The sequence below is a fragment of the Lepidochelys olivacea genome (genome assembly GCF_965140295.1).
Source record: "Lepidochelys olivacea isolate rLepOli2 genome assembly, chromosome: 2".
Classification (NCBI taxonomy): Eukaryota; Metazoa; Chordata; order Testudines; family Cheloniidae; genus Lepidochelys; species Lepidochelys olivacea.
In genome coordinates, this window is record NC_140412.1 from 235873100 (window position 1) to 235885931 (window position 12832).

General features: G+C 44.3%; 1 protein-coding gene across 16 annotated transcripts in view; it reads left to right on the forward strand.

Annotated features, from left to right (window-relative positions):
- Positions 1-9968, forward strand: part of KIAA1217 — a 540319-nt gene extending 530351 nt beyond the window's left edge. For 4 of the 16 annotated variants that reach the window (XM_084619489.1, XM_084619498.1, XM_084619502.1 and 1 more), the window contains 4 exons: positions 1936-2055; positions 5051-6739; positions 7202-7327; positions 8403-9966. In XM_084619489.1, the coding sequence (XP_084475615.1) occupies positions 1936-2055; positions 5051-6739; positions 7202-7327; positions 8403-8894 (2427 nt within the window). In that variant the 3' untranslated portion in view covers positions 8895-9966. Of the gene's footprint in view, positions 1-1935; positions 2056-5050; positions 6740-7201; positions 7328-8402 lie in introns of all 16 variants that reach the window. The other 12 variants (XM_084619491.1, XM_084619490.1, XM_084619492.1 and 9 more) reach the window with 10 other exon arrangements.
- The last annotated feature ends 2864 nt before the right edge of the window (positions 9969-12832 follow it).

The following is a 12832-nucleotide window of genomic DNA, read 5'->3' on the forward strand; positions in this document are numbered from 1 at the left end:
CTGACTGGAAACTAACAGTCTGGTTAATCACATTAGCCTCCGCTCCTCCCATTCCCAACACCCACCCCAGAGGGCTGGAAGAGAACCTGCCCTGCTGCTGCTGGATGTCACGGAGTGCGGGGGAGTCAGGGTCCTGCACCCCCCACTTCCTGCGATTCACCATGACTCTCAACCAAACAGAAGGTTTATTAGGCGACAGGAACACAGTCAAAGCAGAGCTTGTAGATATGGAAAACAGGACCCCTCAGTCAGGTCCGTCTTGTGGGGTAGGGAGCTCAGACACCAGTGCTGGACCTCCCTCTGTTTCCCCAGCCAGCTCCAAATTGCAACCCCCTCCAGCCCCTCCTCTTTCCTGGGCCAGGAGGCTGCCTGATCTCTTTGTTCTCCAACACCTTCAGCTGGCACCTTGCAGGGGAGGGGCCCAGGCCATCAGTTGCCAGGAGACAGGGTGTTGGTCATTCTCTGTACACACCTGCCTAAGGCTCTGCGACAATCACACACCCTTATCCCACCACCTAGAGACGTGGGCAACACAGCCGGCCCGCAGGACCCTCCTGCCTGCCCCCTGAGCTCCTGGCCCGGGAGGCTAGCCCTGGGCCCCTCCCCTGCTGTCCCCCTCAGCCTCAGCTCACTGTGCTGCTGGCACAATGCTCTGGGCGGCGGGACGGCGAGCTCTTGCCGGGCAGCACGGCTGCAGAGCCCAGCCTGACTCGGGGCTCTGTGCTGCGCGGTGGCATGGCTGGCTCCAGCCGGCGGCACGGCTGCCTGTCCTGGTGCTCTGGGCGGCACGGCTGTAGTGCCGCCAGCCACCGGTGCTCCAGGCAGCGCAGTAAGGGGGCAGGAAGCAGGGGAGTTTGGGGTGGTGGTCAGGGCGGTCAGAGGGTGGGGGTTGAATGGGGGCAGGAGTCCCGTGGAGGGCAGTCAGGAAGGAGGGGGGGGTTGGATGGGGCGGCGGGGGGCAGTCAAGGGCAAGGGTTCCGGGGGCGGTAAGGGAGAAGGGGCGATTGAATGGGGCATGTGTCGGGGGAGTTGGATGGGGCAGGAGTCCCGGGGGGGCGAGAAGCGGGGGGGAAGGGCAGATGGGGAGGGGACGGGCCACACCTGTCTGTTTGGGGAGCCACAGCCCACTGTGCTTTTGCCCCCGGCCCTTTTTACAATCATTCCCCAGGGGAGCCCACAAATATGTTTGGAGCAAGGCACACAAAAAGTTAATCCAGCCCTGCCTAGTGCTCGAAAAATAGCTGTACAGACAGTGTGGCTCAGGCTGGAACTTGGGCTCTCAAGGCCACTCCCCTTTCCCTCCCCTCCCGGCTTCAGCGCCTGAGCCACAAGGCCTACAGATCTAGCACGAGCCCTGAGAGCATGGGTCTGTGGACCCAGGGCGGAAGGTCTGTTCTCTGATGCAGTGCAGCCATGTCCTTAAGCATCTTTCTTTGCATGGGGCCTTTTTAGTTGAAAGCTTAGTTTTGTGTCAGACGCTACAGGTTTAGGCTTAAGCATTCAAGTTAAAGACAGGGGTGCTGAGAAATGAAGTCGTTTCATTAAGGACAGTCTTGTGGTTATGACTTGGGTTTGGGAGCTGTGATTTTTGTTCCCAGATCTACCATGGTCTTCCTGTTTAACCTCGGGCAACTCCTTTCACCGCCGTGTGCCACAGAGTCCCCATCTGTAAAAAGGGAATCAGGAGACTGTTTAACAAATTCATTATTTGTTATGCAGTTTGAGCTTGATAGCTAGGAGATGCTACCTAATCTGAAAATAACATTTCACTCAGACGTTCAGGGCAGTAGCAGGAATAAATTAAACCTCGGTTTTTGTTTTGCTGATCTAAATCTTATGCTTTACAAATATCCTCTTTGAAGCAGAACTCCTTTGGGAGTGTCTGTAAAAAGCCAACTGGGTGTCCTGCTAACTTGCAGTATTTTAATTCCTTAGGCTTTTCAGAAGTGCTCTTTTATGGATGTAAATTCAAACAGTCATGCTGAACAGTCCAGAAATGACACACACATTAAAGACACAAGGCCTGGAGCTCTAATACACCACAAGGACAAGAAGGTAACAAGTGGCACTTACAAACATGCCACCCACTCTTTGCATAACCTTCTTTCCTTGCTTCAAGACTAATTTTGTGTCATGTGTGTCCTTTCCCCTCTAACACAGTCTCAGGGGCTTATTTGCTTTTACCCCCAACGCTGGCAGACAGGAGTTATATTTGTGCACGTGCCCAAGTTGGGGGTCAGCTCATCTTCAACATTTACATAAGAATTCTGGTTGAGGAGAGCTTGACAGACTCATTTTATAATACACCACCACTGCCCAGTGGAGTGGCGAGGCCTAAGGATTAAAACCCACATCCCAGCTGGCAGCTTAGAGCATTTTCACTAAGTCAGGGTGCCAGTCACCTGGGTTTCAAAGGTGCCATTTAAATCAGTGGAAGCTAGAGGTGAGCACCTCTGAAAACCGGCTATGAAGGCCCAGTTTTGCCCACAGCACTGTTTCTCTCTTTGGTCCCAGCTCATGAACCTGCAGCAGCAGGCAGTGTAATACAAATTTTACATCACATGACAAGTGAGGTGAGCTTTGCAATATCTAGAAACAACATTGAAGCTCAAGGGGAGCTTTTCAACCTGGCCTTTGGCTTTCTCCATTGCACGGATAAATCCTGAGATTAAGTGTGACAGGACTTTGGGAGAAATTTTGTCAGATTTCTTTGACGGTGTAAATTCAGTGTTGAAAAGGCCAGATGATTGTACTGTCAGTCAGCACTCAGCTATTGCACATTTTCTCAAGTATAGTGCAAACATTTTTTTCCAAAGAACTGACTCAAAAATACTGTTCAGTGTAATAATGGTTGTGACAACTGCAAACTCCCAGCAATTAACTTTAATTGAGCTTACATCTTGCATGACATTCACTGGCACCTTTCAACCCAACTGGTATACAAACTATACAAGTATCACTTCATTTCCCAGAGGAGTGCAACTATTTCTGGGGTGAAGTGCATAGCTATTTAATAATGCCTACAGACACTATACCAAAGTTTGGAACAGGCAGTGTAGAATGGAAAAACTGAAAATCCAGGGGAATGGAGGTAGGTAGAATGTAATCACTTGATGGGAAATGCAGCCAGAGCCCCAGCTGTAACCTCCCCACTCTTACAAAAAGTGCCATTAAATATATTGGGCCCCAGTTCTGAGAGCCCTTTATTGTAATGGGAGCTGAAGGCCCTCAGCAACTTGCAGGTCTGGGCCCTTACGTGTTCATTAAGAGCTGACATGTTATTTCTGACACACAAACCATTATGTGAAATGTGGCTGGAGCATCACACTGAACTTTAATTCCTCTCTGGCTTTGGTGGTTTTGCATGATAATTCCTCCCTCTTCAAACCATTCAGTAGTTTCAGTGTCCTCAATGCATAATCTCTGTTAGTGCTAACAAACTGTGAGCATGCTGAGTAAAGACTTTGAACTATGAACCTAGCCCCCTGCTAGCTGACTTTCTTCTTTCTGAGCTTTATATATAATACTGAGAAGCATGCACCAAGAGACAGTGTGCACTTGAAGTCCATTAAATGATTTAACTTAAGTTATTGTACCTTTATTCTAATGCATTCTCTGTGTTGGAGACTGAATTTCATGACAGATAGTTCGCAGCTTGGATCCAGCAGTTGTTGCTAGTATAAATGTATTTGAACCATGTTTTTTATTCACACTTTTGTCCTGTCAATACTTTTACTAGAAATCTGATTGTAGAATGGTTATTTTACATCAGATATAATCAAGTTGCCTCTTCACCCCCAGTGTCCACAGCAAAAACCATAAGTAACAACAAATCAGTGATGAAGGGCGAGCCTTCTCACAGGGATTTGTCACTCTGCTGGAATAGAAATATCTGCTCTTTAAAAAAAAAAAAAAAGCTTCCTTGCCCTGCTGCTTACTGCTCTGAAGTATTGTCTGCAAGGTTCCTCACTTGGGAGCCTCCCTGGGAATGTGCCTATATAAACTGGCCAGTTAAAAGAATCATTTTAAGACCTGCATTGCTGGTAGCAATTAACATTTAAGGAAGGCAAAGAAGTACTGGATGAAATCACCATGTGCCTATAGGACTGGTTTCTTTAGACAAATAGGTTTAATTTTATTTTCTGGGGTTTTCCTGGTGCTAACTATTTCACTTATTTAGCCTTAAGCACCATTTTTATCTGCAGTAGTCACCTGTAGAATGACTTTGATATGCCCAGACAACAGTTACATTAACACACATCATCATCTCTTAGCCAGGAGGAATATTAGAGGCAGTTAAAAAACAGCTGTTTACATTTCAAAGCTTACTTTCAAGGTGAGCCAAACTGTATCATAGTGACACTGAGAAGGGAGCAGGGATCAGCAACGTGTAATGTTTAAAAAAATTGAGTGACTGAATGACACAACCCCTCAATGTTGGTCACTAAGTACAGTAATTTTTTCAAGTGTCCATCGCACAAGGTGGTGGTGCCAACCCCTGGAAGGGAGGTGAAACTGAAACAGTCCCAGTGAGCCTACAGGCTGTAGGGACTGTCAATATTTGCAGTTACAAATCAGTCCCTTTGGTTTGGCAGTCAGCCTCCCTCACTTATGGTTTGATTTGTTCCTGACAGATCTTAGTCAAATACTCTATCTAGTTCAAGCTTCAGTCTTATGCAAACTAAGGAATTTTTGGAATCTGGTGTCTAAACAGGTCAAGGTAAAACAATGTTGGAGATAGAGAACTTATGCTTTTGCACAGCACATTCTGGAGACCTTATAAAAAGGGACAGTCTGGTTAGAGTTCATGTTGAGCACATGCATAGTTTTGGTCAGTAATATATTGCACCCTGTCCTACCAGAATTTGGAATTTTCCTATGAAGAGGTACAGAAATCAGAAGACTATTATAGACACGGCTGTGCAGCAATGTACAGAGCAGTGAGTTCACAAGGTCTTCACTTCATCTGAGGATATGGTGATTAATTGGAGAAAAAAATCTTTACAAATAACAACTCTGATTAACTAAATAATCCAACTTTCCCCCTTAGGTATATGGGGATACAACAGGATCTCCAAAAGATAGTGACCACCCTAAGGAGAAGAGGGAAGGGAAAACTGAAGACCAGATGAGTTCTGATGCTTCCAGCATATCTGAAAATAAAAGTAGCTTTTCAATGAATGAAAATTCTGTGTTCAGTAAAGATTTGTTTGTAGGGAATAAAGACTATTCCAACAAGAACCCCCATAATATCAGCACAAACTTCTCTAGGGTAAGCTTGCCAGAAAATGACGGAAGAAAAGGGGGTCAAGATGTCTTAGGAGTGCATTATCCAACTATTGAAACTGGAAAACAAAAGCTGACGTATGGAATATTGCGACACACTGATTATGACATGCCTCAGAACAAACCACTAGAGTGTACAGGCAAATGTGTCCCAATCAGCAACGTTTCACCTCTTGTCAGGCAAACAGAGTTGCAAACTCAGGAAGCTTTCAGATCACCAGAGGAGAAAGAAATGCCTGTCATTAACTACAGTCAGGTTGTGCTAAGGCCTAAAGTATCTAGAAATATCAATGTAAACTATATGGAGGAGACAGAGTCTCCAGTTAGCTCTCCTAGTGAAGAAAACCCACCAACAGACAACATTGCTTTTATGATTACCAAGACAACTGTCCAGGTTCTGTCGACTGGAGAAGTTCACGATATAGTAAGCAGGAAGGGGGGAGATGTACAAACAGTTAATATAGATGCCAAAAAGGACAAGACATCCCAACAAGGTGTGTTAGAGAGTACAGAGAATGAACCACCAGTAGTTTGTCTGGACAAAAAACCAGTCATCATAATCTTTGAAGAACCAATGGATATTAGGTCGGCTTATAAAAGACTTTCAACCATATTTGAGGAATGTGAGGAGGAGTTAGAGAAAATGATGACAGAGGAGAAGATAGAGGAAGAGGAGGAAGAAAATGAAATATCTGAAACCCCTGTGATACAGAATGAAGCACTGCAGACAATTAATAATGGAAGGGCTACTGCAGATTATTTAGCAAATCATGGGCTTGAGCAACAATATGAATTTAAACTTCAGTCTCATTGTGACTCTACAGAAACAAAAACTCCTGAGGAACAAGAAATTGCAAAGACCGGTTTTAACAAATTTAGTCAAATTTATGGTTTAAATTCAGAAGTGAAGCTGGACTCTCCTGATCAGTTTGGAAGCAGGCAGGATGCTAAGAAAAAATTTAAATTTAAGTTCCCTAAAAAGCAGCTGGCTGCTCTGACTCAAGCAATACGTACAGGGACCAAAACTGGAAAGAAGACCTTGCAGGTGGTGGTTTATGAAGAGGAGGAGGAGGAAGATGGGACTCTAAAGCAACACAAGGAGGCCAAAAGATTTGAAATCACAGGGTCTCAGCTTGAGGATGTTACCAAAGATGGTTCTGGGAAGGAAGATCCCATTCCTGAGATGTCAGCCCAGAGTTCTAGGACTGATGAAATTCGAAAGAATACGTACAGGACTCTGGACAGCCTTGAGCAGACCATTAAACAGCTGGAGAATACCATCAGTGAGATGAGTCCAAGATCTGTCCCTGAACCTGCATGTGCCTCTGTAAGAAGCAGTGCCTCCTATTCTTCCCATATAACACAAGAGGCTGCACCCAGAGAACCTGTAGTATTGGATGAGAGCCATGGTGGTGCAGAATCCCCTTCATCAAGCCTATCTGCTTCACGTAAGGTACCTTAGTAGGAGAAATCAAGCTCCAGCTGCTTTCTAAAATCTGCAATAATCACCATTAAGCAAGAGGTGTCTTATGATTTGTTTGCTTCCTTTCAGGTGGCTTGTTTGGTCTCCCCACTAGGTGTCTAACAGCTAATAGATTGTTTTACCTCTGCTGCTGTTTGGTGACGGGCAATGCAGGGAAGCTGGGTCAATAATCCGCTGTGTGAAATGAGAAATGACACTGACATTAAATCCAGTTTGATCAGTAGTTGAGCAGATGCCTCCATTTGATTCTTGAACTTAACAAGAGTGGTGTGGTTCATGACGTGAATCTCTGATGTTCCCCCTGCATGTAATATTTTGGCTTCTCACACAAAGCTTCTTTGCGCATGGTGTGTGATTCCCCTCTTTAAATGCACTCCTATTTACCACTGTGATTTCCTTGTCTCCCCCGTGCCCCTACAATCCTTTTAACAGGGCTCAAGCACCACTTCACAGACCAGCAGGATGCCAATACCCATGGCTACAAAAAGTAGACAACAAGGAAGCCTGGATAAAGCAGGCAGACAGCACAAGCTACAGGATCCACGCCAATACAGACAGGTAGTTTTACCCTAAACCAAATCTTTGGATGGACATTTAAAGCTGCTTAAAAAAATGTAAATCAAGTCACTGGTATAGATTATACCAAATAATGGATTTGTTCTTTCAAATGAGATCTAACTAGGCATCCTGGATCTTGGGGGAATGAAAATCTCTTTATGATCCTTATTACACTTTCACCATACTTTGCATGCCTGCAATGAAACATCTGCTTTTTACTCCAGTGTTCAGCTTAAGATGCCATACCTGTTTACTTCCCTTTGGTAAATGTGATTCATCAGGACAGCTAGGAAATCCTCTGTTCAAAAGAGTTTTAAAGGAAGTGACGGATACTAATCTGTGTTTTAATGCAGCGGTTCTCTAAGTTCATTGCACCGCAACCCCCTTCTGACAACAAAAATTACTACATGGCCCCAGGAGGGGGACTGAAGCCTGAGCTTGCAGCCCTGGGTTGGGGGCCCCAAAGCCCCACTGCCCCAGGCGGGGGGGGGGAAAGGGAGGGGGAGAGGAGGGAGAAGGGGGCAAAGCTGAAGTCCAAGGGCTTCAGTCCTGGGTAGGGGGCATGTAACCCGAGCCCTGAAGCCCTTGGGCTTTGGCTTCGTCCCCAGGCAGTGGGTCTCAGGCTTCGGCTTCAGCCCCAGGCAGTGGGGTCTCAGGCTTCAGCTCCGGGCCCCACCAAGTCTAACGCCAGCCCTGGCCACCCCATAAAATGGGGTTGCGACCCACTTTGGGGTCCCGACCCACAGTTTTTGAGAACCTCTGGTTTAATGGGTTGCATTAGATCCACATTAAGGCTCCATTCATCCTCACGTTAACAATCTCAAAGCATGACCAAGGTAGTGAATAGTCCGTAGGTTGATGTGACTTCTCGCACAAGCTTTGTTCTCTCTCTTTGCACTCTATGCATTCTTTGTTGTGCACTTTGGGGATTGTACCAGGTCCAATCCACAGCTGCAAGACTTAGCTCAGGCCTTGAACAGTTCATTCTTATTTTCTGCAGGGCTGTTTTCCCAGGCCCTGTTTACTTATGTTACTGGCTCTCTGACAAACTGTCTCCTGCCATCTTTATTTACAGGCTAATGGAAGTGCTAAGAAAGCTGGTGGGGACTATAAAGCTACTTCCCCTACCCTACCTGCTTCTAAGATCCCAGCTTTTTCTCCCACCTCTGGGAAAAACAGCTCTGTGCCTGCTTCTAGTGGTGACAGTTCTAACCCTCTTAATCCACCTACTAAAACATCCATTCCTTCCTTTAACCTTCTGAGTCCTCAAACAGGTCGCACTGCCCACTCTACCTCCCTAATTCCTTCTGTCTCTAATGGCTCCTTAAAGTTTCAGAACCCCGCTTACACAGGTAAAGGTCACCATCTTTCATTCTCACTACAGACTCAAAATGGCCGGCCATCCCCCCCTTCCTCCTCCTCTTCCCCCCCTTCGTCTACCTCTCCCACTTCACTGAACCAAGGCCTGAAGAGCATCAGGACAATCCATACACCTAGCTTCACCAGCTACAAGTCACAGAATGGAAACGCCAGCAAACTCACCTCCTCAGCCAAGGAGACCGCTTAAAGGCTAAACACTAGTGTGCGCAACATCACCACGGCTTCTGTTTATTATTAATGAATCTGCAACCAATATTTTAGCAAGGGAATGTATCATTTTGTTTTATTATTTGAGACTTAATACTAAACATGTGCTAAGTACTGGATTAATACAATAGACTAGAGTGAACCTGTTTTGTAAAACTTTGTTGCTGTTAATGACGATAGAGCATTTTCTTTCTGTATCTAGCACCTGTTACAAAAAGTGCAGAAGGTGTGTGAGAGTGAACGTGTGTGGGTGTGTGTGCACAGAAACGTTAAGAGCATGGAAAAACCAATATATGGTTCCAGAAATTTTAGTAAGTTCTTTTGTATAAAGCTATTTTCATTATGGGGACTACAAATGAACAGAGATATACTGAACTGTGATTATACACAAATGTAAAACTGAAATGAAAATATTTTTTCTTTTCTTTTACTGTTATTTAGCTTTGTTACAGATTTCTATTTTTGTCAACAAAACATCATGGTTCCTTTCAAGATCTTTTTGCCAAAACATTTTGATACTATTATAATGTAACATTATAATGTGTTATGCTGGACAGTAAACCTCTACACAAGAAACAGAATAAGACTGGTATTTGTGTGTATGAGGTAACTTAACATATTGCACTGCCATTCAAATTATATTTAATAATTTGCCAATCCAACAAAAATAAATTTTGTTTTTACATATAAGTATTTGCTGATTACTTTTATTCTTAGCTAAATCCACCATTTTTCTTTTGTTTTATTGAGACCTGGTAACTTGTATTGCAGTGTGGATTTTAAGATGTACACTTCTGTACTGTTATGTATACTGGCAACCTTTTGTACATAGCTATAAATATATATATATAAACAAATACTGTATGTGGCTGGGCACATAGAGTAGTTTTACTTCACCAAAATTAATTTTTATGCATGCTTTAAAAATATATATATGGGGAGAGGTGAATATTGAGCAAATGTAAAAGAGCAAAATGTTTGCATAACGAGTGTTTTTGTAAATAAATTTCTTTGTTTAACACCATAATGTAATATACAGAATTATGCTAAGCAAAGAACTTTACAAAAATAAAGGGCTGCATGCTATGGTTTTGTATTTTGTCACTAATAACTTTTACAATGGTTCCAACTCAAATGGTTGTTCAAAATCTTCACTTTTAATGTAAAGTCTGACATAATGAGCAAAATTGTAATTCTTTGAGATTTGGACTTTTACCTTCTAATGCCATTGAAGAGTTACCTGGCCAAACAGTGGAAGAGGAAACCACCTGTCTCTTTCTATTTGGTTTATGTGTATTATTTTTTTTCAACCCCGCACACACACACACAAAGTTGCTGTTACTCGAGGGTGAAGGCCCTGATCCCTTACAGAAAGATAGGTTCATGGAGTCCCTTGCAGCAGTAATATTGTCAGTGGAAGCCTTAGACTTCAGCAATCACATCAGTATCGATGTAAATACCTGAACCAACTCTGGCTCAAGTAGAGCTGCTCTGGATTAGAATTGAGACAGCAGCAAGGCTTGTCAATATGATGGTTAATCAGAGCTGCCTTGTGTAAGGTTACGCTGCAGGCAAGGACATAAGCAACTTGGGTACTGTCCCCTGCCTTTTTTTGCTAATTTGTCTCCTCTAAGACAATAGTGTTAATCAATTGATGCTTCCCTTCCCTTGTTTTCTTGAGGCACTCTCTAACATGAAGTGGATTTATTCTTTGTATGCAGCCTTAGAAACTGCTCAAGACAGCACAAAGTCATTATCCACCCTTTTATTAAGACTGCTGCTATAACATTTTACGCTGTCACTTCCAAACAGTGCTCTTGCTGTCAAAGCATTTCTATTCCCAAAATTATGGCCTAATTTTCTGGTCTTAAACTAATTTACAGAATGTCACATTTGTTTCTGGCTGTCAGTCAGAGCAGGAAGAGAGCTTGTCTGGGTGGGAGTTAGGTCAATGTTTAAAAGATCTCCACATACAAATAAGTTACATGATCTTCATTAACATACTGGTCAGGCTTTTGGTAAAGACACTTATGAAAAGGGATTGATGGTATTTTCACTGTCACCTAATAACACACACCAATGAATCCATGTTTCCAGCATTGACACTTCATTTGCTTGTAAGAGAAACTTGGTATAAGCTAAGCAAGAGCCCACACCTACGCAGAGGCTTGACGATTTGTTGCTAGCATGAATACACGAACAGAACACCAGATGTACTCAAATCTTCTCCAAGATGGGACACGTTATCTTTTACAAAACATGTCAACCCCCCGCACACCTCATATTTTGAAAATGATTAATTGTGCAAACCTAAGAAAGTAGCTAGTTAGTTAATTGTGGTTTTTAGACATGGCTGTTTTCCCTCAGACTATATATTCATGTATAAAATACTAAACCTAAAACTGAGACCATCCTAACCTTACCTTTACTTCTATGTAACATCTATGACTGCATACACCTTAATGCACTGACAAATGTACTTCTATGCTGGACTACCATGGGTCACATTCAGTCATCCATTGCCCCTGGTGCCTCATCTCTCCTGCAGGGCTACAGCCATGACCATGCATTCCCTACCCACTAGGTGCCACTGCAGCTAATCTCCATGCTTTCTGTGTCCCTGCATTACCCCCGCCCCCTACTACACCCCCTCCTTGCTCAGTTTGAGCCAGACACAGCAGTACTAGCCCCAGCAGCCCTCTAGTAACCATGTGTGTATCCTGTACCCAGCCCCTATCACTGTGTGGTGCAGAGGAAAAATGAATTCTATTGCTAAAGGCTACTTACTTAATCACCTCGTTGTCTGTAGGGTTACACTAGTGTAAGTGATAGGAGACACTCAGCCAATGTGTCCTTTTAACTGCTCTCCATGTGCTGAGCACTGAAAATGAAGGCTGTATATACAAGACCCACTTGTCTTTTAAGCAAAATTTATCATTCACAAATACATATAAAATGGACACACCATCTCTTGGGGAACTGATGAGCGTTTCCAAACACAAAACGCTCATGCCACCAAAAAAAAAAATCATGGACTACACATGAGGCAAACTGGAACTACCTTTTTTTTGGTTCAAAAAAAGAACACGGTTATGCATGTTTCTCTGATCAAGGGCTCCAAGGACCTGGAGTGCAGTGGCTGTACCACATAAAGTGGGGCTTTTTCTATTAAGCAACAGGCCACCCTTTCTGGGACTCACTTCCTGGCAAAAGGAATTCCTGAGCAAACAGTATCTCAACTGCCAGCGCTGAAGCAGAGATGGCTCAGCAGGTGCTTTCTATAGGGTACAGGTCTCCTACCTGCCCTGCCAACTTTGGAATCTCTCCTTATGAGGTGGGTTTGGTTTTTGGGTTTTTTTTGGGTAAACTTGACACATTTATTTTAATTTACCACCATGCCCCATTCCCCAGTTGCCCCCCATTTCCCTTGGAGCTGGGGAAAGGACTTCCGCCCATCTACTGCCCTGGAATATTAACCTACTCCAAAATTTTGCAGCAGGACCGCTCCCTTCATGCTCACCAGTGTACCTGCCCACCACCTCCACCAAAGGAACAGGGGCTACTACTAATCCCAACCCCTCACTGAAATGGGCTGTGGTGCATGGAGAGGGGAATAAAGGGAGGATGGAAAATGATATTAGGGTAAGGAGGTGTATTTGGCTTCCTTTTCTTATTGCAGAGGGATCAGCTTCCTAAAGTCTGGAACCAGTAGCCTTCCCTGCAGCAGTGAGGCTGTCCTTACAAGGGTCATGAACCTGAGCTTGTTTTCTGTGGGACTGAAGCCAGGGTTACCATATTTGAACATTCAAAAAAGAGTACACTCCACCGCAGCCGGAGGGGGGCGGGGGGATTTGCTCATGCACCCCCTTCCCTGCCAGCCACGCAAAACAGCTGTTTTGCGGCACAAGCACTGGCAGA